At 39.3% G+C, this 22,349-nt stretch overlaps 1 protein-coding gene across 1 annotated transcript in view; it reads left to right on the top strand.

The window, feature by feature from the left end:
• PTPN13 (protein tyrosine phosphatase non-receptor type 13) overlaps nucleotides 1–18,112 on the top strand; it is a 127,459-nt gene extending 109,347 nt beyond the window's left edge. Inside the window, exons 33-49 of the mRNA XM_068403265.1 lie at nucleotides 179–350; nucleotides 1,088–1,246; nucleotides 3,037–3,208; nucleotides 3,309–3,519; nucleotides 4,447–4,517; nucleotides 6,149–6,210; nucleotides 6,855–7,011; nucleotides 7,338–7,514; nucleotides 8,834–8,916; nucleotides 10,152–10,207; nucleotides 11,330–11,433; nucleotides 12,586–12,734; nucleotides 13,335–13,425; nucleotides 14,142–14,479; nucleotides 15,035–15,250; nucleotides 16,364–16,426; nucleotides 17,388–18,112. Coding sequence (XP_068259366.1) covers nucleotides 179–350; nucleotides 1,088–1,246; nucleotides 3,037–3,208; nucleotides 3,309–3,519; nucleotides 4,447–4,517; nucleotides 6,149–6,210; nucleotides 6,855–7,011; nucleotides 7,338–7,514; nucleotides 8,834–8,916; nucleotides 10,152–10,207; nucleotides 11,330–11,433; nucleotides 12,586–12,734; nucleotides 13,335–13,425; nucleotides 14,142–14,479; nucleotides 15,035–15,250; nucleotides 16,364–16,426; nucleotides 17,388–17,468 — 2,362 coding nt within the window. The 3' untranslated portion in view covers nucleotides 17,469–18,112. The remainder of the gene's footprint in view (nucleotides 1–178; nucleotides 351–1,087; nucleotides 1,247–3,036; nucleotides 3,209–3,308; nucleotides 3,520–4,446; nucleotides 4,518–6,148; nucleotides 6,211–6,854; nucleotides 7,012–7,337; nucleotides 7,515–8,833; nucleotides 8,917–10,151; nucleotides 10,208–11,329; nucleotides 11,434–12,585; nucleotides 12,735–13,334; nucleotides 13,426–14,141; nucleotides 14,480–15,034; nucleotides 15,251–16,363; nucleotides 16,427–17,387) is intronic.
• Nucleotides 18,113–22,349: the final 4,237 nt, after the last annotated feature.

The raw sequence follows: 22,349 nt of genomic DNA on the forward strand, positions 1-22,349 counted from the left end.
ATCCTCGTAATATTGCAGAAGGTGTTTACAAAAATAGTTTATTGGGCCTATTCATAGAAATACTTTTTTTGTTTTGCTTTTTAGATCTGCATAAAGTCAATATTGGCCCATATATTCATTTATGGGTGACAGCCATGTTGCACAAGCTGATCCTTGTTTTTTGCTTGTTTATCTGTAGTAACCTACCATTGGATTTTCCATTGATCCCAACCTGTAGAACTGTTCCTGATGTTACCACATCCATTTTAATAAATGACTGTTATGCTTCTGCTTCTGAGCTGACTCCGCACCTGGAAGGAATGGATTCATTACTCAGCCAGCTGGAAAAAAATGCTGAAGAATATGAGCCAGTAATTTACTATTTCTGTCTTTCAGTAGCATAAATGTACCTACTGCTGTGGCCAACTGGAAGTTGTTTTAGCCATGGTATTTGGAGTGACTTGAGATGTCTCAAATGTGAGGGTCTTTCAGGTTAAGAAGCTATTGAGCCCATACTCCATTTTGAGAAGAATCAAACTGTCCTTTTCTTAGTCCCTTCTTCAGAAGTTTTTCTCAACCCTTCCTGGTGTTCTGTGAGTTTCTATGCAAATGAAGCAGATCTGTATCTTTCAAATCAAAATTCAAGCAAATTAAAATAGGCAAAACATGTCCATGTCTTCAGTTCCAAGTTAAGCTATGGTATTGTATCTCATTGTAGGAAAATATGTTCACCTACTTTCTTCAGTTGCATAATTCTTGATGTGTTGTCTTATTTGAAAAATACAGAGCCTTTTTTGTATATGGGAGCTAGTTGAGGGTAAAATAAGGTGTCAGTTTTGGCATTTGCCTTCACAGTTTTGTTTAGATCATAGGCCTTTGGCCCAAGGTTAGCTCCATGCAAAACAGTAGTCCATCTGAATTCATTAGAAGTGCTTACTTGAAGCAGCTAAGCTGAGCCTGCTAAGACATATCTTGGTACTGTCCAGGCTTGTGTTCCGCTTAAAACAATAGGTAAACCAGTTGTCTATTTCTAACCATCTTAAATTCAGTAAAGCATTCAAATTGCATCTCTTTGTCTGTGTTGTAAAACGCTATTTTCTTCCCTTAGGAAGCAGAACTCCGAGTCACTATGACAAAGTCAGAAAAGGGTAGTCTGGGTTTTACAGTGACCAAAGGTAACGATAATGTTGGATGCTACATTCATGACATTGTTCAGGATCCTGCCAAAAGTGATGGGAGACTACGACCTGGAGACCGACTAATAAAAGTGAGAGAATTAATGTTTTTAGTTACAGGGATTGCATGAAAAGGACAACTTTGTGTGTTTAAAAAAAAAAAAGCTAACTCTGTTCTGGCCAAAGTACATGTGGTTAAGGAACAAAGGCATGCACCTTCTGAGAGGCATAATTTGATAGCACTTAGAGAAAAGAAATACAAGTATGAAAACGTGAGAAGATTTCTGAAGAGAGTTATGATGTGTCTCATAGCTAGGCATGTGTGCTACCACTATTCACGATGGCAAAAAAGGGTTTAAAGAGAAAAGCATTCATTGATTGAATAAGATGGTTGCTCAGATTTGTGGAGGAGTTGTTGGTCAAATACATCTATGGCTAGCATATTGTTAGGAAATAAATTTTAAGAGATTTGCTGTAGAAGAGTTTACCAGGTACATAATGTGTAGCACAGATGTTCATCATAGAATCATGAAATAGTTTGGGTTGGAAGGGACCTGTAGAGGTCACCTAGTCCAGCCCCCCTGCAATGAGCAGGGACATCTTCAACTGAATCAGGTTGCTCAGAGCCCCATCCAACCTGACCTTGAATGTTTCCAGGGATGGGGCATCCATCACCTCTCTGGGCAACCTGTTCCAGTGTTTCACCACCCTCATCATAAAAAACTTCTTCCTTATATCTAGTCTGAATCTACCCTCTTTTATTTAAAGCCATTACCCCTTGTCCTATCGCTACAGGCCCTACTAAAAAGTTTGCCCCCAGCTTCCTTATAAGCCCCCTTTAAGTATTGAAAGGCTGCAATAAGGTCTTCCCGGAGCCTACTCCTTGGGCCAAACAACCCCAACTCTCTCAGCCCTTCTTCATAGGAGAGGTGTTCTATCCCTCTGTTCATTTTTGTGGCCCTCTTCTGGACCTGCTCCAACACGTTCCTGTCTTTCCTGCGCTGAGGACTCCAGAGCTGGATGCAGTACTTCAGGTGGGGTCTCGCCAGAGCAGAGTAGAGGGGCAGAATCACCTCCCTCCACCTGCTGGCCACACATCTTTTGATGCAGCCCAGGATACGGTTGGCTTTCTGGGCTGTGAGCACACATTGTTGGTTTGTGTCCAGCTTTTCATCCACCACTACCCCGAAGTTGTTCTCCTCAGGGTTGCTCTCAATCCCTTCCTCCCCTAGCCTGTATTGATACCAGGTGTTGCCCTGACCCAGGTGCAGGACCTTGCACTTGGCCTTGTTGAACCCCATGAGGTTCACGTGGGCCCACTTCTTGAGCTTGTCCAGGTCCCTCTGGATGGCATTCTCTCCCTCACAGTATTAGTTTCTGATCGACTGAAAACTTGCATTTAGGCTTACAGGGACTGTGGGCAATAGTGACAAAGTGCATAACACGGAGCACGTGTGTGAGTCATTGCTAGATCAGGACACTGAAGCACTGCTGAATACTATTAAACGTTAATAAAGTTGGACAAATACAAGACAAATTGGATTAGGTTGTGAGTCAGACTTTCAGGTGTTGGCCTATGCAGTTATAGCATTCCAATTTTTTAAATAGGAACAGTAAAATAATATTCCTCTTCAGATCGTTTAGTATTTTGAAATTTGGCCTGTAAACTTGTTTCTTCACTTGGGAAAGTTCAGTTGCATTTATGTGTTCTGTCTCCTTGGGTAAGTATGATGAACTGCAACTGTTGTTGATAAAGCATCTATTGTTTTGTCCTTTAATGTCAGATGTCAACAATAGGAACAGTAATAAATGTTTCCGCAGTAACTCTAACTGTTTTACTTGGAACCTAACGAGGAGATCTCTGTTGCTTTTATTTTCGCAGGTTAATGACATTGATGTCACTAACATGAGTCATACCGATGCAGTAAACTTTCTCCGCGCTGCCCCGAAGACTGTCAGATTAGTGCTAGGGCGTGTTTTGGAGTTACCTAAGATGCTGCTGTTGCCTCATTTACTGCCTGATATTACACTAACATGCCATAAGGAGGAGCTAGGTAACACAGAAGTATACTGCTTTTTGCTTTAAAGCAAAACTTTTCCCTTCATTTACAAAGAAAGAACGTGATTTTTTTTTTTTCCCTTTTTTGTGCAAAGGTTTGTTGTTGGCAGGAGGTCATGACAGCCTTTACCAAGTCGTGTATATTAGTGATATTCTCCCCAAATCGGTTGCGGACAGAGAGGAGAGTCTCCATGCACTAGATATTATCCATTACATTAATGGAGTAAGCACACAGGGAATGACTCTGAAAGAAGCCAAAAGAATGCTGGAAACACACCTTCCGAAAGTAGTGCTCAAGGCGACCAGGTATGTTTTGGAAGCAAATGCTTCCCTGTGCTTTTTGTTTTTCTCACATGATTGTATGAGTATATGGGTAAAACATGTTCCTGATATGACAGCTAATTCACTAGAGTGGTACTAGGTAGCGTGTTACTGAGGTCTCACGCCACAAAAAGGGTCTGTATAGTCGCAGTTGTTGTGCTTCAGTGGAGCAGGAGGGTACTTAGTACTTGCTGTGCTTTCTGTTTCTTAGGAAGACAAGGCTGTGTCCAGCTATGAAGTGCAAGTGTTCAAAATACCATTTTCAGAATATGACACAGATTATTTAAATACAATTACTCCTTTTTTTAAAAACTGTGCTGAGGGTTCTATAATCATAAAAAGGAGATAAAATGTTTCATGCTTAAATAGTTCTACTGTCACATGGACATCCCAGCACACTGGTGAATGTCAAAACCCTATGGCACAGATCCTAGTGTGCCACTGTATTTTCACTGATCCTTGCTGCTTCTTTTATGGCAGTACAGCAGTCTAAAAAACTCTCCAGGTTACCCTATTTTAATATTTACCTGGGACTGAAACATTTACTTCGTTTTTGAAGACTTCCAGCCATGCCTGCTGTTCTTTGCTTACTCTCTCCCTGTCTCCTTCCCACTCTTTTTTATCTCAGAAGTGGAAGGAGTTGCAAAGTCCTGAGGCTGCAAGGTCGAATCTTTATGTCAGAATCTAGAAGGAAAGTCCAGCTCTAACAAATTCTTTGGTGTTCCCTGAAGTAGGAGCTAACCTCACTACCAGTGCTTAATCTCTCTGATTGAATATTTTAAGTATGCCAAAACTGTTGTAATAGAAAGCATGATTAGCGGTTTTACTAATAGTACATATTTACATCAATATCTGATGATTACCGTGATTTATTTTTTTAATAAAAATTTCTATAAACATTTCTTTTCACAGAGATGGTCATGCAGTTCTTCCAAAATCCAAAAGCCTCGATAGCTCAAATCCATGGCCAATGAAAGCTAATGGTAAGATTTGCATGCGTACTTATTGCAAGTGAAATGCATGTCTTCATAAAAACAAAGGAACTGATACGGGCCTTAAAATACCATCCTAGTCCAGTGGCTGCACTAGAACTCCACTTACTGAGATCAGCTCCAACAAGTGTTTGCTTGATCTTTCTTTTAAAAGCTTCATGAAAAGAGATTCAACAATAGTCTCTTTATGATTCCATTTCTCTTGTAGTTTAGAAATTCTTTCTAATGTCAAGTCTAAGTCTTTCAAGGAGTTAAAAAAAAACAATCAATTGATTATCATCATCATAATTGTTAATAATAATAATGTTGTTGTTGTTTCCTCTGACCAGGCATAAAAATACCCATTTTGTTGTATTTGAAAGGGCTTCAGGTCTCTCATTGATCTTCTTTTTTTCAAGACCAAAGGAGCCCAAATTTATTTTATTGCTCCACTCCAGTTTGTTTACGTCTCGTGGTTTTCCTCTTCAAGTGTGGTGCTTCTGGTCACACACATGCCATTGGGTGAGGCTCACCAGTGCCAAGCAGACAGGAAGAATAATTTCCAGGGTTGTGTAGACAGCATTCCTGTTAACACATCCTGAGTGAGATTAACTTCCTTTTGCTAAATAGTTCCTTGTTCACTCACTTAGATGCAGGATTCTTTACCACCTACATTTGCTTCCGTGCAGAGCAGCTGCTTATGCAGTTACTTGCCATCTTAAGCATTTGCTTTTTCTTTGAAATGTGGCATTTTGCATTTGTCTTGATTCATCATAGTCTTGTTTTTCATGCTTTCTTTAATGTATCAAGATAACTTTGAGTGTTGATCTTGCCTTATGAAATTATTGCAACACTAAACTGTAAGTGTTGCTCACGTATTTTCCAAGTACGCTACATGTTTTGTTTCAAGATCTTAGTCAAGATATTCATTAGGAACAAGGCCTGTAACCAAATCTTGGAAGACCCCACTTAAAACTCCTTCCTGTAGATGGCTTGTCATGCATAGTTTCACAACAAGATATGAGGTTACTCTTAGCCTCCAGTTATTTCATCTACAAGTTTCTTGGTTTGTAAAAGCGTAATGTGTATGAAAATCAAGAACTTCACTAGTGGCTAGGTGTATAGCATCTACTGGTTCCACTTTGTCTCATTTATTATACTAGTAATAGGCTGCCTAGGATACAGGTGGTGGTCTCTGATATCATAATATCACTCTTTTCTTTACCAAGAAGAGAAAGGTACCATTGAACAAGATGATGTTTAAAAAAAGAAAAAGTCACAGGTGATTGCGGGGTTGTATTTTGTACATTTCAAGGGAAAGGGAATCATGCCCTGTTTCCCAAAGGTGCATGTTGCCACTGTATGTTGTTAAGCTATTTATCAACATTTCTCTTTGTTTAGAGTTGGTTACTTGTGTTAGCATTCACGCTTTCTGATCTCATTGAACGGAACATTCAAAAAGCCATTATAAAGTATAGTACTGAGTTTGGTGATACCCAGTAACCAGGCGGGCAGAAATGTTATTCATTTCATACCATAATATTAAGTAGCTTGTTTCTTTTATAAAAAATAATTGATGGGAGCTAATTTAATTTCTGTGAAAAGGTACTGTAAAGTTGTTGTTGTTTCCCATTTTTGTTTAGGCTGTTCCTGTGGTGATCCCTGTGATAAAACAGAGAAGACAACTGATGCATATGGGCCCAAGGTAAATATTCCTCTCTTGTGCCTATTGTAATTAACCAGGGAAAAGAATCTAATTTACACGCATTTTTTAAATAAATAAATTAATCCATTAATGAAAGTCTGCAAACCCACTATTGTCAATTGATGCGAATAAGCAGTGATCATAATAAATATGCAAGTTTTTTGAATTGATCTTCTCTTTATTTGGGACTGCTTTATCGAAAGACAAATGGTCTTATGAGAAGGATGCAAGGCTATGATCCAGAAAACTCTATTCTGTTCGCAGCTTCTGCAGATGCTTGCATGTAGCATTTACTAGATGGTTTTCTTTCTCTTTTCTCCCTTTGTTTCTTTGGAGAAATGGTGCGTTGTGGGACCAAAAGTATTGAAGACTGCATAAGTTTTATTGTAGTAGTTACTTCTTCAATGTCACGTGATTTTTTTCTTAGTTGCTTTAAAATTTTTTTTATTTGCTTTTTTCATGTGAAACTTCTGACACACCTAAAAGCTGCCCACTCGTCACCCAGCTCTCAGATGAGAATACCATATGGACAGGGTTTTTTATTTGTTGCTAAATAGAGCGGTGAACTTTTAAAGGTTGTTTGCTGCTTCAACAAACTGCCAGACCCTTTAAGAGTTAATTTGTACTGTCCTGTCCTTTCTTAGATAAATGGCAATGGCATCCTAGGACCTTCTCAGGCAAATACAGAAAACAATATGCAGCACACAAAAGGACTAATGAATCTCTCAGGATGTGGAGATGCACCTTCCCTCAGCTTTACCAATCAGATGTCAGATTTTTCTAAACACAGTGGCAAATCAGGTAAGAGGAGGTGAGATGGGGGACAGCATTATTCAATCTTTAGTGCACAAGTACAAGAGAACCAAGGCATTGTTGAATAGGCTGAAATAAGTCAATGTTAGCCTGGCAGTCCATTTTGGAAGATCATCTCCAAGTCGTGTGCTCTGCTTTAGAGGAATTAGTTGATGCTGGAAGCAGATTTATGGAACTTGGATTCTGTGTTAGAGAGAAATGAAGAAAAGCCATGGTACCAGCTAGAAATAATGCCACGGTGTCTGTGCCTAATTTTTTCCCCAAAAAACATTCTATATTGGGAAAACTTGTCATTTTATACTATTTCTCTTTAGAAACAGAGGTTCCAGATGATGAGTATTATGATGAGGATGATCACAATGAAGTTGTCCAGTATCTGTTGGATGTCGTAGATGAGGAAGCCCAGAACCTCTTAAATCGTAATAATGCAACTTCAGAGGCTCAGAGTCTTCTACATCTCAAGAAGGCCGCATCAGAAGATCACCTGCCAGGTAACATGAGCCATTAAAAAAGCATATCATTAACAACAAAATGCTTCCTGAAACAAGGTACCAAGTAAGCGTTTGATTTAGCAAAAGGGAGAGTTGACATTGAATTGACGTGTGAACTGAAAGTTTCCCAGGTAGAACACAGACAAATGGTTGCTGATTGCAGTGAACTTCAGATGCATTTTAATAAGCCAAGTTCTGGTTTGATAAATCTGGATTTTGCTTTAAGTAATCTGGGAAAATTATTCCTGTTCTGGAGTTGTCTATTGAGTGGAGTTCATGTTGTTTAGGTACCTGGTTCTGCAGGTACAGTCATGTTGAAATGCTGAAGCTTTTCAACATTTCATGATTGCAGATTGCACAACTTGGAAGTGTGTTGAGGTCTCTCAAAACCAAACAATTTGCCAGCCTGCTTTGTCTCTTTTAGAAAAACTATTTTTTTTCAGTAACCGCTTCTGTGTGTACCTTTCTTTTCCTTCATTCCATCTCCTGAGTTCCAGTTGTTATTAACTGAAATTTAGCATGGAGTAGGATTTGTAGTTACTTTGTGGTGTTATACTATGTATGTATGCTCCAAAAGTTCAAGCAAGATGCTTGCTATCCTGTAGAGGTTCCTTCTAGAACTCAAGGTATACCTTCAAAAACTATAATTATTTCAGCTCTTTTGCTGCTCTTTAAGTTCATTGGGTTATTGTCATTGATAGTTACTTTAGAAATCAGGGAATGCTGAGGTTCTGGCTGTGCTTCAGCTGAGGAACATCATTGGAACTCCACTACTTCCAATGTCTTGTAGCTAGGATTTGGCCTTTGCAACTGAAGATTAATTGAATCCATAAGATATGGCAGCAGGGAACTACTGTAGCAGACAGATACAAGTCAGATTTTTATCCTGCACATCTTAATTAGGTCTTGTTAATACAAAGAGCAAGTAGAATCCTGGTTTAGACCTACTGCTGGTCTAAATGTAACTGAATTGCAGAAACACTATTGATGTGGGAATCTGTTAACTTACTAGCACTAGCCTGTCCATCCATTATGCTGTGGCACAGATATTCTGTTAGCTATGCAAACGACCTCACATGTAATGACAGCTGTTCCAGTTAAAAAAGAAAGAAGCCTAAAGTCTGATTATCCTATACAGTAAGACCTCTTTTCCAACACAGTGGTAGCAAAGGGACTTAAATGATGTTTCTTGGTTATTCTGGCACCTGTATTCCCTGTGTTGTGCCAGACAGGGGTAACAGGATTGACATCTGTGAAAAGGTGATTCCTGGGCATCTTTTGGTGTGTTTATGCTGTATCTCCCGATTTTCCTGTTCCAGTAGAGATGAATGGAAAGCTGGCAGAAGATAAGTCTGAAGACACAGACTGTGATGGGTCATCTTTACCTGAAGATTTTTCAGAGGTGGGATGGCAAGAAGCTGGCAGACATTTGTCTGCTGATTTTGCTTTCTCAGACGCTCTTTCAATTTATTATTTTCCTTATTGGCATAGAACTTGTGGAAATAACTTTATGTATCTTTTAAATGAAAACATCTTTGCCGGTAGTAACTGTAAATGGTGTACAAACATTTATGTTTGAAACAATGTATGATTATTCTATCATAAATTAATTATATAAGAGAACAAAGCAGAGAGTTATTTTACACTGTTTCTGATATAAAGCCCAACAGCTTTTTTTGCAAAAAGGGCAATAATAAACTACCTTGTTAATGTTATTTCAGGCATTTAATCTAAAAGATTTCCTTGGTTCCTGCTCAAAAAAGGGAAGCAGTCACAATGAATGCGGTGTGGACTTAACTGTCCAAAATGTAAATTTGAGATTTCTTTTCCTCCTACTTTTTGCTAAGATATGTTCATTAACTTGAACTAACTTCTATATGTGGTTTATGCTACGTTATTGCATGTCCTGTTTTACATCAGTCAGTAGATGCCCAGGTTTTGTCTCATATTTCAAACCAGCAGAACCCTGTCTATCCAGCACATCCTGACTGTTGCAGCTTTCTGTCCAGTTAACAGAGCTGAGAGCCAAATCTCAGGAATCTGGCTCTGTGTCAGTGTGCTCTAGGAGATCCACAAGTAAAAGTCTTTGAGTATGGCAGTGGAAACTTGCAAGCTGGCCTAACACGTATAAATGGTTTTGTAGAGTTTTTCTGGAAAGGAGGATCGAAATGCTTCTCTGCTGAGTCTTCATCATCTGTTGAGGAAGGCGTATATATATATATACCTGTCATTTAGAGGTAAAGCCCTGTTCTGTTCTATATAGGAATGGTGGCTTGACAGGAGGCAGAAGTTTCCGCTATCAAACTTACCTCAAAAAGGGTTTTTAAGTATTAGAAACAAAAAAAGTCAACTGGAGAAAATTTAGATGGCTCTACTGCTGCTGTGAGTCAGGAATGATTTTAAGTTAGCTTTTTGGCCTTGTTACAGTAGAGCCTCTTTCCCAAGTGTTCAGCGTTCTCGTCCTCTGTCATTTTGGGTTAATGACATGTCTAAAAGAGGAAAGTCTGTCATTATGTGCTGCTTTGAACTTAGTACCCTTCAGAAATAGTCCTTGTAGCTGTTAATTGTTTAAAATTTGCAGTGAGTGAGTATTATAACTATGTTCTTTAATGTGTTTTGAAATATTTCTTCCACTAGCCAACACACGTAAATGGTTGTGAAGACTATTGTGAAGTAAAAGCTGTGCAAGAAAGGTAAGATTTTTTTTACTATTGTTGCTTGAAAGCAAACCTGTGAAGTCTGAAACTCTGAAGAGGGAGGTGTTATAATGAGGAAGGGGGCGGGAGGGGAGGAAAAAAGAAAAAAACACAACAGAAACAAGCGAAACAACAAAAAAACACCAGCCCCAAACCAAACCGAACCAATAAAATATCTGTGCAATGTCTTGTTGAGTTGCTGTCTGTCTATTCTTGTTATTTAAAAGGTTATAATTTGCCTGAATACTAGTCAGCTTTATGTGGTTTACTATGCCCTAGTTTTATTTATTCCTTTGATATGTGGTTATAACAAGTAACTGGGCTATGTTCACATGGCTTCAAATAACTTAATTTGCGTTGTACTAACAATTTGGTACTTGCATGTGAAGAAAACATTCCAACAATGCTGTCTTCAGTTTGAATCTTTACAAGCTTCATTAATGTTACTACTTCATTTAGAGCACAGAAACTAAACTGTATAGTTCTACTGGTCCATCTGTTCCCATTTGGGTGCTTGGGGCTTATTTTTTTTACATGGAAAACTAAGGATATGCCTGGCAAAGTTACTAGCTGTCCTTTCGAGCCACCTTGAATCTTGGAAATTCCCAAGATTGTTTTTCTGTGTGAAATCATTTTAGTCCTTGGACAGTCTAAGTGAAGTTTCAGTCAAAGTGTATATACTTCTTTTTATGTTTGATTAAGTTTCTGGGAAGTTTTTGGGTTGAGACTTGGCACAAGCAGCAACATTATGACCTAAAATACTTAATAGGTTTATCATCATCTTCAAAAAAGGTTGAAAACTTGCAATTGAAAGTAGGTGTTCTAGAATATAGGTAATGAATTACGTGAATGGTACAAATCTGCTATTGGATGTTATTTGACTGCTTAGCCTTTGAAAAATAATTGCAGTGATGGTTATTACTAGATTCATGTCTTTCTGGCTCTTTTTCAGCTGGAAAGGAAAAAAAAAACAGTGGGTTTTTTTGAGATTACTGGTATGGATCCAGTCCAGAAATACTTGTAGCTATAAATTACTTTCTGGCGATTTTTTATTAGATTGCGAATGTGTTGGTTATTCCTAGGTGTTCTTTCTTACTTCCATACCTTGTCCTCTTACAGATGTCCTCCACAACCTCCCTTGAGCCAAGCAGATGAAGATGAAATCACGTGGGGAAGTGATGAACTGCCAATTGAATCCATCAGCCAGGAACGTGTAAATAAAGGCAAGAGCTTTAACAGTCAGTGGAAAACTGAGGATCACGCTAAATAGACAAAATGTCAAAAGTGAATTTTAAAATGTCTTGGATATGTTTTGAGGGTGTAATGACAGGTATAATAGGAAATCTAACAACTCAGCAACCCACTGGAAAGGAAATTTACAGCTTTGTGTAATAAATGTGCGAGAGTTAATAGGAACAAGTATTGGCAATGTTGGGCCTGTAGTTGTAGTAGATTTTAAACCAGCTGAGATGCTTTCTTCCATAGTATCTATCTGACAAAGGCTGTAACAATATAGATGTTTAACGTGATCAGATTGATATATTATGTACTTCACATACTGGCTACTCCATGCTCAAATTAGGCAATATTTTTTCTTTGTCTTGACTCTCGTTCTTCCACTGCTGCTTAACGTGTCAGAATGAAACACTACTCAATTTGATGCATTTGACAGAATCTAGTCTTTACTTTCTGAGATAGCATTAGAAATGTCAGTTCCTGAAATTCATATACAGCAGCCTTTTGTCTGCATTCATTAAAAGAAAAAAAGGATAATCTGTGTAAACCTGTAGACTAATTCACTAGATTTAAGACACTTTTAATTGCAATACCAGAGGGGCTCTTGGTTTATCAATTTTGTTGTGCTTCAGAGAAACACTGAAGGCCTGATAGAATGCAAGCTTTATTGGAAAAAAAATTTATTTAACACATCTTACGATTACCATTTGAAAGACATGTTGAGTATAAGTGCTAAAAACAAAGTCACAAGCTGTGATGTTTAAGTGGAGAGTTCTGAATTCACCCCTGTGTGCATTCATCAATTCTGTAGGTTATTGTGTGAAGAACTCATATTAAAAATGTATTTGAAGTTTGTTTCAGTGTATTTATTGGAAGTTCAGGAAAATACTCCCTTTGGTTCCTGGATTCATCAAAGCCGATTCGGCGTCATACTGGTTTTGTTAGTTAATTTGGTTTTGCCTGTCAAACTGAGAGGACATCTGTGTATTCTGGTGCATGGAGGCACCTTTTCTAGAGAAAGCAGGTAGTACAGTGGTGAACAGCAACAAGGAAATCCAACATTGCATTACAGTTTGTTTCCCTAGTTTTAGCTATTTAGTTATTTGTATTTCTATCAATGAGTCACGTTTTTCTGTTAGATTTCCCTTTAGTGACAAATGAAGAGATCTCTGCACTCCCTACTGTGAATGTGCTCCCTGGAGGCAAGTACTCAGGAGCCAAATTGAAGTCAGTGATCAGGATGTTGCGTGGATTGCTGGAACAGGGAGTCCCTTCTAAAGAGATTGAAGTGAGTCACTGTTTGTCCTTTGAAGTCCTTTTTTCTAGTATGAAACAGAAATAGAATGGCTGTTTCATTGCTGCCTTAAAATACCACAGCTCTTTAATTTGCGGCTCTAAAGGGATGAAAAGACTTCTTTTACTAAAGACTTCTCTCCCTTCCCCCCCACTAGCTGCTGAGAGATAAGATTAGTTTGAACGGGTAATTCAATTCAAAAGTGTTTACATCCTTCTTACTTCTGGTAAATTACCAAGTGAATATGACGTTAACAGGCATAGACAAGGTAAATAAAGGCTTTGAAATCTAGAAGCAGAATGTGAAAAGAGCCTTTCCAAAGTCTTAAGTTAACCATGTTACACATCTTTTTTTTTTTTTTTTTTTTTTGGAGAATGAGATAAAATATTTACTGGATAATATTTTTGTTTTGTTTTGTTTCATTTTCTTAGCTATGTGAAATTAGATTCCTTCCTGTGACTGAATTATTTTGCATATCCGCATTAGGATTTTTTTTTTAATGATTCTGTCTGTTAAAGACTTGGTTACATAACTGCTATTAACACTTGTTACCATTCAGCGCTTTCTAATGCATGTGTAATTGCTTCTTTACAGAACCTTCAGGAGCTGAAACCTTTGGATCAGTGTTTGATTGGACAAGCAAAGGAGAATAGGAAAAAGAACAGATATAAAAACATACTTCCTTGTAAGTCCTAACTAATCTGAAGTTCGCTGTTGATATTTTGTCACCACCTGTATGGTCAGAGGAATTGGATCAGAAGTGGGATGGTTTGATTCCCAATCCTAGTTTTGCTACTGAGTAGGAAAAAAATAAATCTGCCACTCATTTTCTATACATTTAAAGCAAGCATTTATAAAGCAGTTTAAGATTGGAGAACAATGGACTACTGTAGTAGGTAGGGATGGACGTTCACAGATTCTTCAGTTGTTTCAGCAGATCCTGTGCCTTAAATGAGATATACATATGGAGCCAGACAAGATTTTTTCAGTTTTACCCATGTAAAATTGGAAAAACAGACACATATACTATTGTCAGTAAATTACCTGCAACAAAATTCTCTTTGTTAGGTGGGAGATGTGTGGAGGAAAGTGAGAATTGACAAAGTTACTTCTGAGTGAGAAATATTCAACCTCAGTTTCAGGGGTGCTGCAGTTCAAATCACATATCCTGCCTGTATGCCGATTTAGATTTCTCCCCAACCATCTTTTTCTTTATTCAAAGAGAAGTAATGATTACTATCCTAAAACAAGTACTGTAGTGATTTATGGTTTTTTTAAATAAGATCTGGAAGCACCTGTGGAGACAAGTACTATGTGAGTGTGTAAGGCTCAGGATCTCTATTGTGTGAAGGTCTAATTATATGCACACATTGAGGTATTTTTGTTGTGTGGGGATTGCAGATGATACCACTAGAGTACCTCTTGGGACTGAAGGTGGATACATCAATGCCAGCTTCATTCGCATGCCGGTGGGGAATGAAGAGTTCATTTACATTGCGTGTCAAGGACCTCTCCCTACTACTGTAGCAGATTTCTGGCAAATGGTTTGGGAGCAAAACTGTACTGTGATTGCCATGATGACTCAGGAGGTTGAAGGAGAAAAGATAAAATGCCAGCGTTACTGGCCAGATGTACTCAATAAAACCACCATGATAAATGATAGACTACGGCTTGCTCTTGTAAGATTCCAGCAACTGAAGGGCTTTATCATTAGAGTGCTGAAGCTAGAAGAGATTCAGGTAAGTTAATCTAATTCTGTACGCTGAGAATTTTTTTCTGAGTGTAGGCATTTTTATCCTCATACTTCTGGCTTGCCTGGTTTCAATCACAATGTCTACATCAAGAGGTAACCCAGGGCTGCTTCTCTTTGCACAGTGATCATTACTGGGCAACTCTTCCTCATTGTAGCTTGTGCTGCTTTGTGAACTTTATAGGAGAAAGCAGTTGGGCCACAAGATTATTTCATTATGCTAATGAGACTCTAAATTTTGGCTCCCCAGGTGCCTTTGGCCACAGAAGCATATATAGGGATATGAAATTCACTAATAGTTTAGTCTGGCTGGTTCATTCCTCTGTGTGATCAGCTCAGTCTGCACAGTGAACCTTATACTATTCAATTACTTCCTAGTTATTTTCAGTTTAGCTCATTGTTTCTCTTGTTTCATTGAATTACAGAACACCTTCATTGTGCAAATCACTCTCTTCTGAGACTGTTTTCTTTGGGAACTTACCTTTTGTCTTTTTATTCTTCCCATGTGTTACATTTTGTTGTTATTGTTGTTTTTAAACCTCAGACAGGTGAAGTACGGCACGTTTTCCATCTGAACTTCATTGCCTGGCCTGACCATGACACCCCTTCTCAACCAGATGACCTGCTTACTTTTATCTCCTATATGCGGCATGTCCACAGATCGGGACCTATCATAACTCACTGCAGTGCAGGCATTGGACGATCAGGGACCCTTATTTGTATAGACGTTGTTCTAGGGTTAATTAGCAGAGATCTCGATGTGAGTACCCAAGAGGATGGGCTAAGCTGTGCTTTTGACTTGCAGGAAATGTGTTCCATTGATCTATTCAATTGTTTAAAGAATATGCCATGCTTTTGAGAGTAGCATGCTGGCCATGTCTTAATATAACATAAATAAGGGTGTAAAACATCAGTACCTGTGAAATGTTTCTTTGTTGATGATCAGTGGGGTGGAAGGAGAGCTCTTAACATCTGCTGGTTCTTGGGTAAGCTCAGGGAATCTTGTTAAGTGTCCTATTTGTTGACACCTCAGCAATCCAACATTGTTCGGTGCCACTTGAGACGTTCTAGGTTATGTTGCAAGGAATTCTGGCGTATGGCTTGGAAACAACAGTGTGTTGCCATGATGACTCGGGCAATTGAAGGAAAAGTTAAAATGCCTGCCTTACCCTGGCTGGATGTACTCACTGGAACTATCGTGTTAAATGGTGTTAGGGCTGAGAGTTGTGGCACTCGGTTGGTCAGAGATCCATGAACTGTTGGAGGGCAGCTAGAAGCCAACCAGAGTATCTGTTTAGGCAACTGAGTCAAAAACTTAGTGTACAAACATCTCAGCGGGAGATGAGGGTATGTAAATTAACTTTCCAAGCACAACCAGGGATATGCTCTCTAGGGTGATCCACAGGAGGGTGCTAGCTTCCTTATGTTTATGTCCTTCAGTGGCCTGGTGTAGCAAATGTTTTTGGGAATTTATAGAGAAGATGAGCTATGTCATGCTTAGCTCAGCAGGGTTTCTAAGCACCCACTAAATGTCTAGAACTTTATAGACCTGGGGAAATAAAAAGCATTTTGTTAGGTTGGACCAAGGGGCTCTATTTTCTGCACATTCAGCTCCCAGTAAGTGTAAGCAAGAGAGCCTGCACAAAGAAAGAAAACAAGAGGGTGTCTGATGTAGGAGGGCCACATCCATATTGCCCAGAGACAGCATGTGCTGGTTATCTACCAGACATGCATAGCTATAGTGAATTGTTATTTGTTTCACTACTAAATATTTAATTTACCTAGTTGGATTCCTTGATTTGATGCTGGGGATGTTTCCTTTGTATTCATATATCTCTTTTTTGAATGTTTAACTTGCTGTTTGTTTTGGTAGTTTGACATCTCAGACCTGGTGCGCACGATGCGTCTGCAGAGACATGGGATGGTTCAGACAGAGGTGAGTCTGGCTTCCCCAGCTATACACTAAAGGAAAGACACTGGAATTCTAACTCTGATGTGCCAGGAAACTTTCTGTGATGCACACAATGATTGTCTTTGTGCACTCTAATGCAACGTTTGTGTTGTGAGAATTAAATCAGATGCATACCAGTGAGTAGCAGTACATATTTAACAGTTACAAATGCTGGGCTGTTTTGATCTGTGTTTAAAAAAAAAAAAGTTGGGAGTTTTCTTCTTCAAAAGCATGTGTTATAGAGGAAATCAGCTGAGCTTTTTTGGCTAAAAATTGCATTATAAACTGAAGAGAAGGCCTAACTGTAGCTGCTATGAGTCACTGATACTACTAGAGATATCTTGAAATCTCCTTTGGGGAGATATTAAACCAGAAGTTAAATAAATGTTTTAGGAATAATCTAGATGTAGAGCTAATTACCTTTACCTTAGAGATGGACCTTGCAAGATCGTGTTAAAACCTGCAGTTTTTCTTTGAATCTGAAGTTGTCAAATCATAGTTTAAAAAAAAAACAAAAACCAAAAAACTAAAACCAAACCACAAAACTATCAGCCCCACCTCACACCCCAAAACATGTGTTAGCCCCCACACTGAGATTAAGATGGGAAGTTGCACTGTCACCTGAGTTCTGTATTAGTTGGCGTTGATCCAAGACCTTGAAATTCACTTGCTGCCTTCATGTAAAGTACTTACTCTGCTTGAGGTGGTTTGGGTGTGAAAGAAGGATAAATGTCCCATATAAAAATATATCTCTAGTGGCAGGGGAGTGCCTGTAATTGTTTTAAGTTGAAGTTGCATATTTCTCCTCTGTGGGTTTTTTGTTTTGTGGGTTTTTTTTATTTAATTGTAGAAATAGTATTGAAATCAAGTGCTGTGCAGGTGAGAGTGAATTGCTTAGGTGGTGCAAGCGTTTTTCACACGTTCTGTTATTTCCTTTCCCTTGCAGGATCAGTACATTTTCTGCTATCAAGTTGTCCTTTATGTCCTGAATCATCTCCAACATGAAGAACAACAGAGAGGCAAATAAAATACTGAAGTAGAAGTGCTTTTAAAATAAGGAAGCAAGGAGGTGCAGAGGCTCTCACATGTTTTCTTTGTTCTGCCAACAATTTTCCAGTCCCTTCCTTCGGTTGCTGTCAAATGTCTTTTCTATAAAATCTCTCCATCATTCCAAGTAAGGTATATAGTTATAAGAAAAAGGGATAGCTCATACAATACCACTAATGTCTTCAGCCCCATGGACACATATGTGAGATTTTTGTATAACAGTAAATAATATTTAATAAAGCTGCATTTTTTGCAGCTTCTTTAATATGTGATAAAATACTGAAATAAAAATATTTTAATTTAAAAAAAAAGTAAAGAAGAAGAAAAAAGTAATTTTATAATACTTCCTGCAGTTCTGCAACTGTTTTGGGTATTTGTTTCTTATGGGGTGGGATGAAGCAGTATTTTTATCCTGGCAAATTTTATTACAAAGACATTTTACTAGTCTCTTTTAAAAGCTTGTTTATGGCACAGAATTTTTGCCCTTTTAGTAGAGTTGCGGCTATTTTATAGAGGGTATCTTGAAATCAGCATTTAAGCTTTAAGAGATGCCTGTTAGCATAAGGATAGTAGTGAATGTTTACTGTAAGTATCACAGTTAATAATATTTACTTCATAGAGTTTCATGTACATATTTATATACTTTTACAAAAAAAAAGCTGAATTATCAGGTGTCTAACCTTATAACTGATTAGGCATCTCCAGTCTGTAAATAAAAAATACACTTAAAGTACACTGATTGGTGGGCCTGGGTATTTTTGTGTCCCTGTGACTGATTTTTCTTGGCCTTACATGGCATCGTTTATTGTGGTTGCTGCACTTCTTAAGAAATTTTCAACAAAAGGGCTGTGCACATTTTCAGTTTTCAGTGTCCTTCTGTTCTTCAGTGTCCATTTGAAAAAAACCTGCAGAACTGTGTATTCCTTTCTGGAGAGTTTCCACACTATGGTGAAAGGAAGAGGATATTTTCCCTTCCTCCTTGTTTTTCAGCATACGTGGGCATTGAGGCCCATGTCCCTTTTTTTGTGTGTGTTTGCACTTGAATGCTATGGCAGTGATCTAACAACAATGTAATCTACCCTGCTTAAAGCAACCAGGTTTTAGGTGGGAGGTAGGATATCAGGTTCTAAGGAACTCAGTGTTTTAGTGATATTGTAAACAGTCAAAACTGTTCTGAAAAGAAATCTTTGTTATGCTGTATGGGAACTTTGGATGATGAATAACTGCCTTCAGCCAGCACAGGGGGACTGTTCGAGGGTTTGAGCAGTATTCCTGTCCCAGCAGTCCTTACCAGAACTGAAGCTTGTGACTTGTGCTGTCAGGAAGGGTATAAGAGTATTAATTTGACAACATTCTGCATTGCAATGGTGGATTTAAGTTCAGAGGCCTGTGATAATCCAAGGTTTTCACTCTTTAAAATAGTAGCCCACAGTACTGTGGTGTCCCAAAAGTGAAACAGTCACCGTCTTGCTTGTTTAATGTTATTCTGGCTAGCAATAGCATGACTTGAAAAAAGGAAAAGAGCCTTTTTCACTTATCACAGTAGCTATGATTTTTATTCCCTCCAGCATACCAGCACAGTTGAAAAATTGTGCCTTTTTCAGAGCAGTATACTTCGAGGAAGCAAAATTAACTCTGTGTAGATAGCAGCAGAGACAAATTGACTAGCCGTGTTGACAGTACATCTATATGAAGCAGCTTAAAAGAGAAGATGGAAGATTTTCAGGACTACAGTTGTCAACAGGCAAAGTAAGTAGAGGCAGCTAGTTGATACACTGCTGCTACTGTTTTAACGTAAATAGTGAGTTCAGAGGATTTGGGTATGTCTGGTTTTTAGAAACAAAAAAAATTGTTATGGTGACTAGACAGTGTGGTTAAGGCAGCTGAATTCTTCCTTTGGATGTTTTTGGATACATGCCAAACAATATAGAAACAGGAACTGCTTTTTGCATAGTATGCTACATGAGGCCTGCTTTGGTATTGGGCAAACAATTTGCATCAAATTACAGCTTATGGGAAACACAAATCGGTACAAGATTCCAGGATTTGCTGCTTGTCCTCACAAATAGAAGATCTATGGTATGGTATGTTACACCCAGTTTCCTTTTAATGATGGGCACATAGAAAAGCAGAGGATAATTAACTTGACCTAACCTTCCCACCCTCAGAAAAAGGACACACACCCCTCCCAACCCCCCAGTCTTTTCAGTTTCTCAGGTGATTACCCTTGGAAGGTGAGCACATGATTAGTAAATAAATAGACCTGTCTATTCACAGAATCAGAGAATGGTTAGGGTTGGAAGGGACCTCTGGAGATCATCTAGTCCAACCCCCTGCCAAAGCAGGTTCACCTACAGCACGTTGCACAGGGTCGTGTCCAGGCAGATTTTGAACATCTCCAGAGAACGAGACTCCACAGCCTCCCTGAGCAGCCTGTTCCAGTGCTCTGTCACCCTCAAAGCAAAGAAGTTTTTCCTCATATTCAGATGGAACTTCCCATGTTTCAGTTTGTGCCCATTGCACCTTGTCCTGTCACTGGGCACCACTGGGAAGAGTCTGGCCCCATCCTCTTGACACCCACCCCTGAGGTATTTGTAAGCATTGATAAGATCCCCTCTCAGTCTTCTCTTCTCCAGGCTAAACAGACCCAGCTCTCTCAGCCTCTCCTCGTACGAGAGATGCTCCAGCCCTCTGATCATCTTTGTAGCACTCCACTGGACTCTCTCCAGTAGTTCCTTGTCTTTCTTGGACTGAGGGGCCCAGAACAGGACACAGTACTCCAGATGTGGCCTCACTAGGGCAGTGTAGAGGGGGAGGATAAGCTCCCTCGACCTGCTGGCCACTCTCTTCCTAATGCACCCCAGGATGCCATTGGCCTTCTTGGCCACAAGGGCACATTGCTGGCTCATGATGAACTTGTTCACCGGGACTCCCAGGTCCCTCTCTGCAGAGCTGCTTTCCAGCAGGTCAGGCCCCAACCTGTTCTGGTGCATGGGGTTATTCCTCCCAAGGTGCAGGACCCTACACTTGCCTTTGTTGAACTTCATGAGGTTCCTGTCCGCCCAGCTCTCCAGCCTGTCCAGGCCTGCTGAATGGCAGCACAGCCTTCTGGTGTATCGGCCACTCCTCGCAGTTTTGTGTCATCAGCAAATTTGCTGAGTGTACACTCTGTCCCTTCACCCTGCTAATGTTTAGGTATTGTATTGGACCCCAACCTCAGAAGTCCAGCTGGAAAACCCAGCTATCCCTACTCACTTGCTAACTATTTTAACTCTTTTTAAGAAACTGAAGATCTTGTGGAGCAAAGCATCCTTGTCTGAACAGAGAAGGATAAATGTGGCCCTTCTACATCTGCCTTCAATCTGTTTGATCAAGGTCTTTTCATCTGAAATCATCTTCCCAGTACCATCAGTATGTAGCTGAAAACAAGGTCATGAAGGAATAATACAGAGTTCTTACACTGAAGTGTTCTTGGCCAAATTCCCAATTACCCTAACTTTATGTAAAACAGATGGACCCCAATGGGAAGCGTTCAGGTGTTCCTAAGAAGTCATGCATGTATGGTGAAAGGAGGCATTGGCCTCTTTTGAGAAGTGGTCTGAATTTCTTTGGGTTTTTTGTCTCAGCCTTGAGGAATTGAATATTTAATAAAGATGGAGTGTTCCCTAGTTTAATGCTTGTTGAGGACACTGGGAGGGTGTCTGTTTTCTGCTAAGCATGTGGAACTTGCCGTCTGTGACACTTGGTGTGGTCAGTTTGGCTGAAATAGACTTCGCAGCTCAAAACTTAATACAAGAAAATGAACATGCTTATGCATTGTGATTGCTTAAGCTTGGTTTCTGTGAGGAACCTGGTTGGAAATATGCACCAATACTCATCTCTTTGTCCACAGGATTAGGTTACCTAACTTTTTTATGCCCCCTGCGAAGAAATGAGAAGAAAAATGACTGACCAGCTAGTTCCTTGAATGGAAAAAATGTTCTGTGCTTTCTTAGTATGCTGACTATATAATTTTCAGGGGGAAAAAATTTTGAGTCCCCTTCCCCTCTTTTATTTTTAAGAACTGTGATGTCTTGCTGGGTAAGCATCCAGGACATGCTCCAGCTGAAAGGGATTTTCCTTCTTATAGGTATCCAATTTTCAGCAGGAAGTTTACCAGACTAGGGAAAAAAGTGATATATAACCCATTATGGTTCTAATTAAAGAACTGTCCTTGTGCGTTAACCCAAGAGAGGATGCTTTTTTCTTCCAACCAGAACTAGCTGACAGAAGCATATATGCTTTGCTACATAAGCAGCCCTGTGCCATTAGTAGTTTACAGTACCTTTGTTTTTCTTGCTGATCTTTGCTTATGCAAGAGAATGGCAACAGCCTACAAAGGAGAAATTCCAGTTACTTGTTACTGTTGCTCCTTGAATGCTTCTAAGCAGCCTCTTCCTTTACAACTTACGTCCTTCTAAAGCTAGCTATCTGGGGAAAATAAGTACTTAAGAATGACTGAAAAGTTTGCTATGTGTAGGGAATGCTTATCATGAGTCCAGTGTCTTGCAGGAGGATCCTGAAAGGTGGCAGGAAAAGATTTGAATATCTCCTTTAAGTAAATGGAAGCAGGCTCATAACTGGGGTGTGGGCCCGTATTCCTGTTAAAGCACTTGTAGTCATCCTCTGATGGTGCAAGCCCAAATAGAGGCCCATTTTCTTGGGTCTTCAGGCGATTCTGAAGCTGCTAAAGTCTTCTGTCTGTTTGATGAGGTGGGACTTAGGCAGGCAATGAAAGATGAGATGACATGGGAGAAATCTTGGAAGCTGGACAACTCTTTCTGTGAGGTGAACTACATCGTAGTGAAGGTGTTCTGTAGTG

The sequence above is a fragment of the Nyctibius grandis genome, chromosome 6, assembly GCF_013368605.1.
Source record: "Nyctibius grandis isolate bNycGra1 chromosome 6, bNycGra1.pri, whole genome shotgun sequence".
Lineage (NCBI taxonomy): Eukaryota > Metazoa > Chordata > Aves > Nyctibiiformes > Nyctibiidae > Nyctibius > Nyctibius grandis.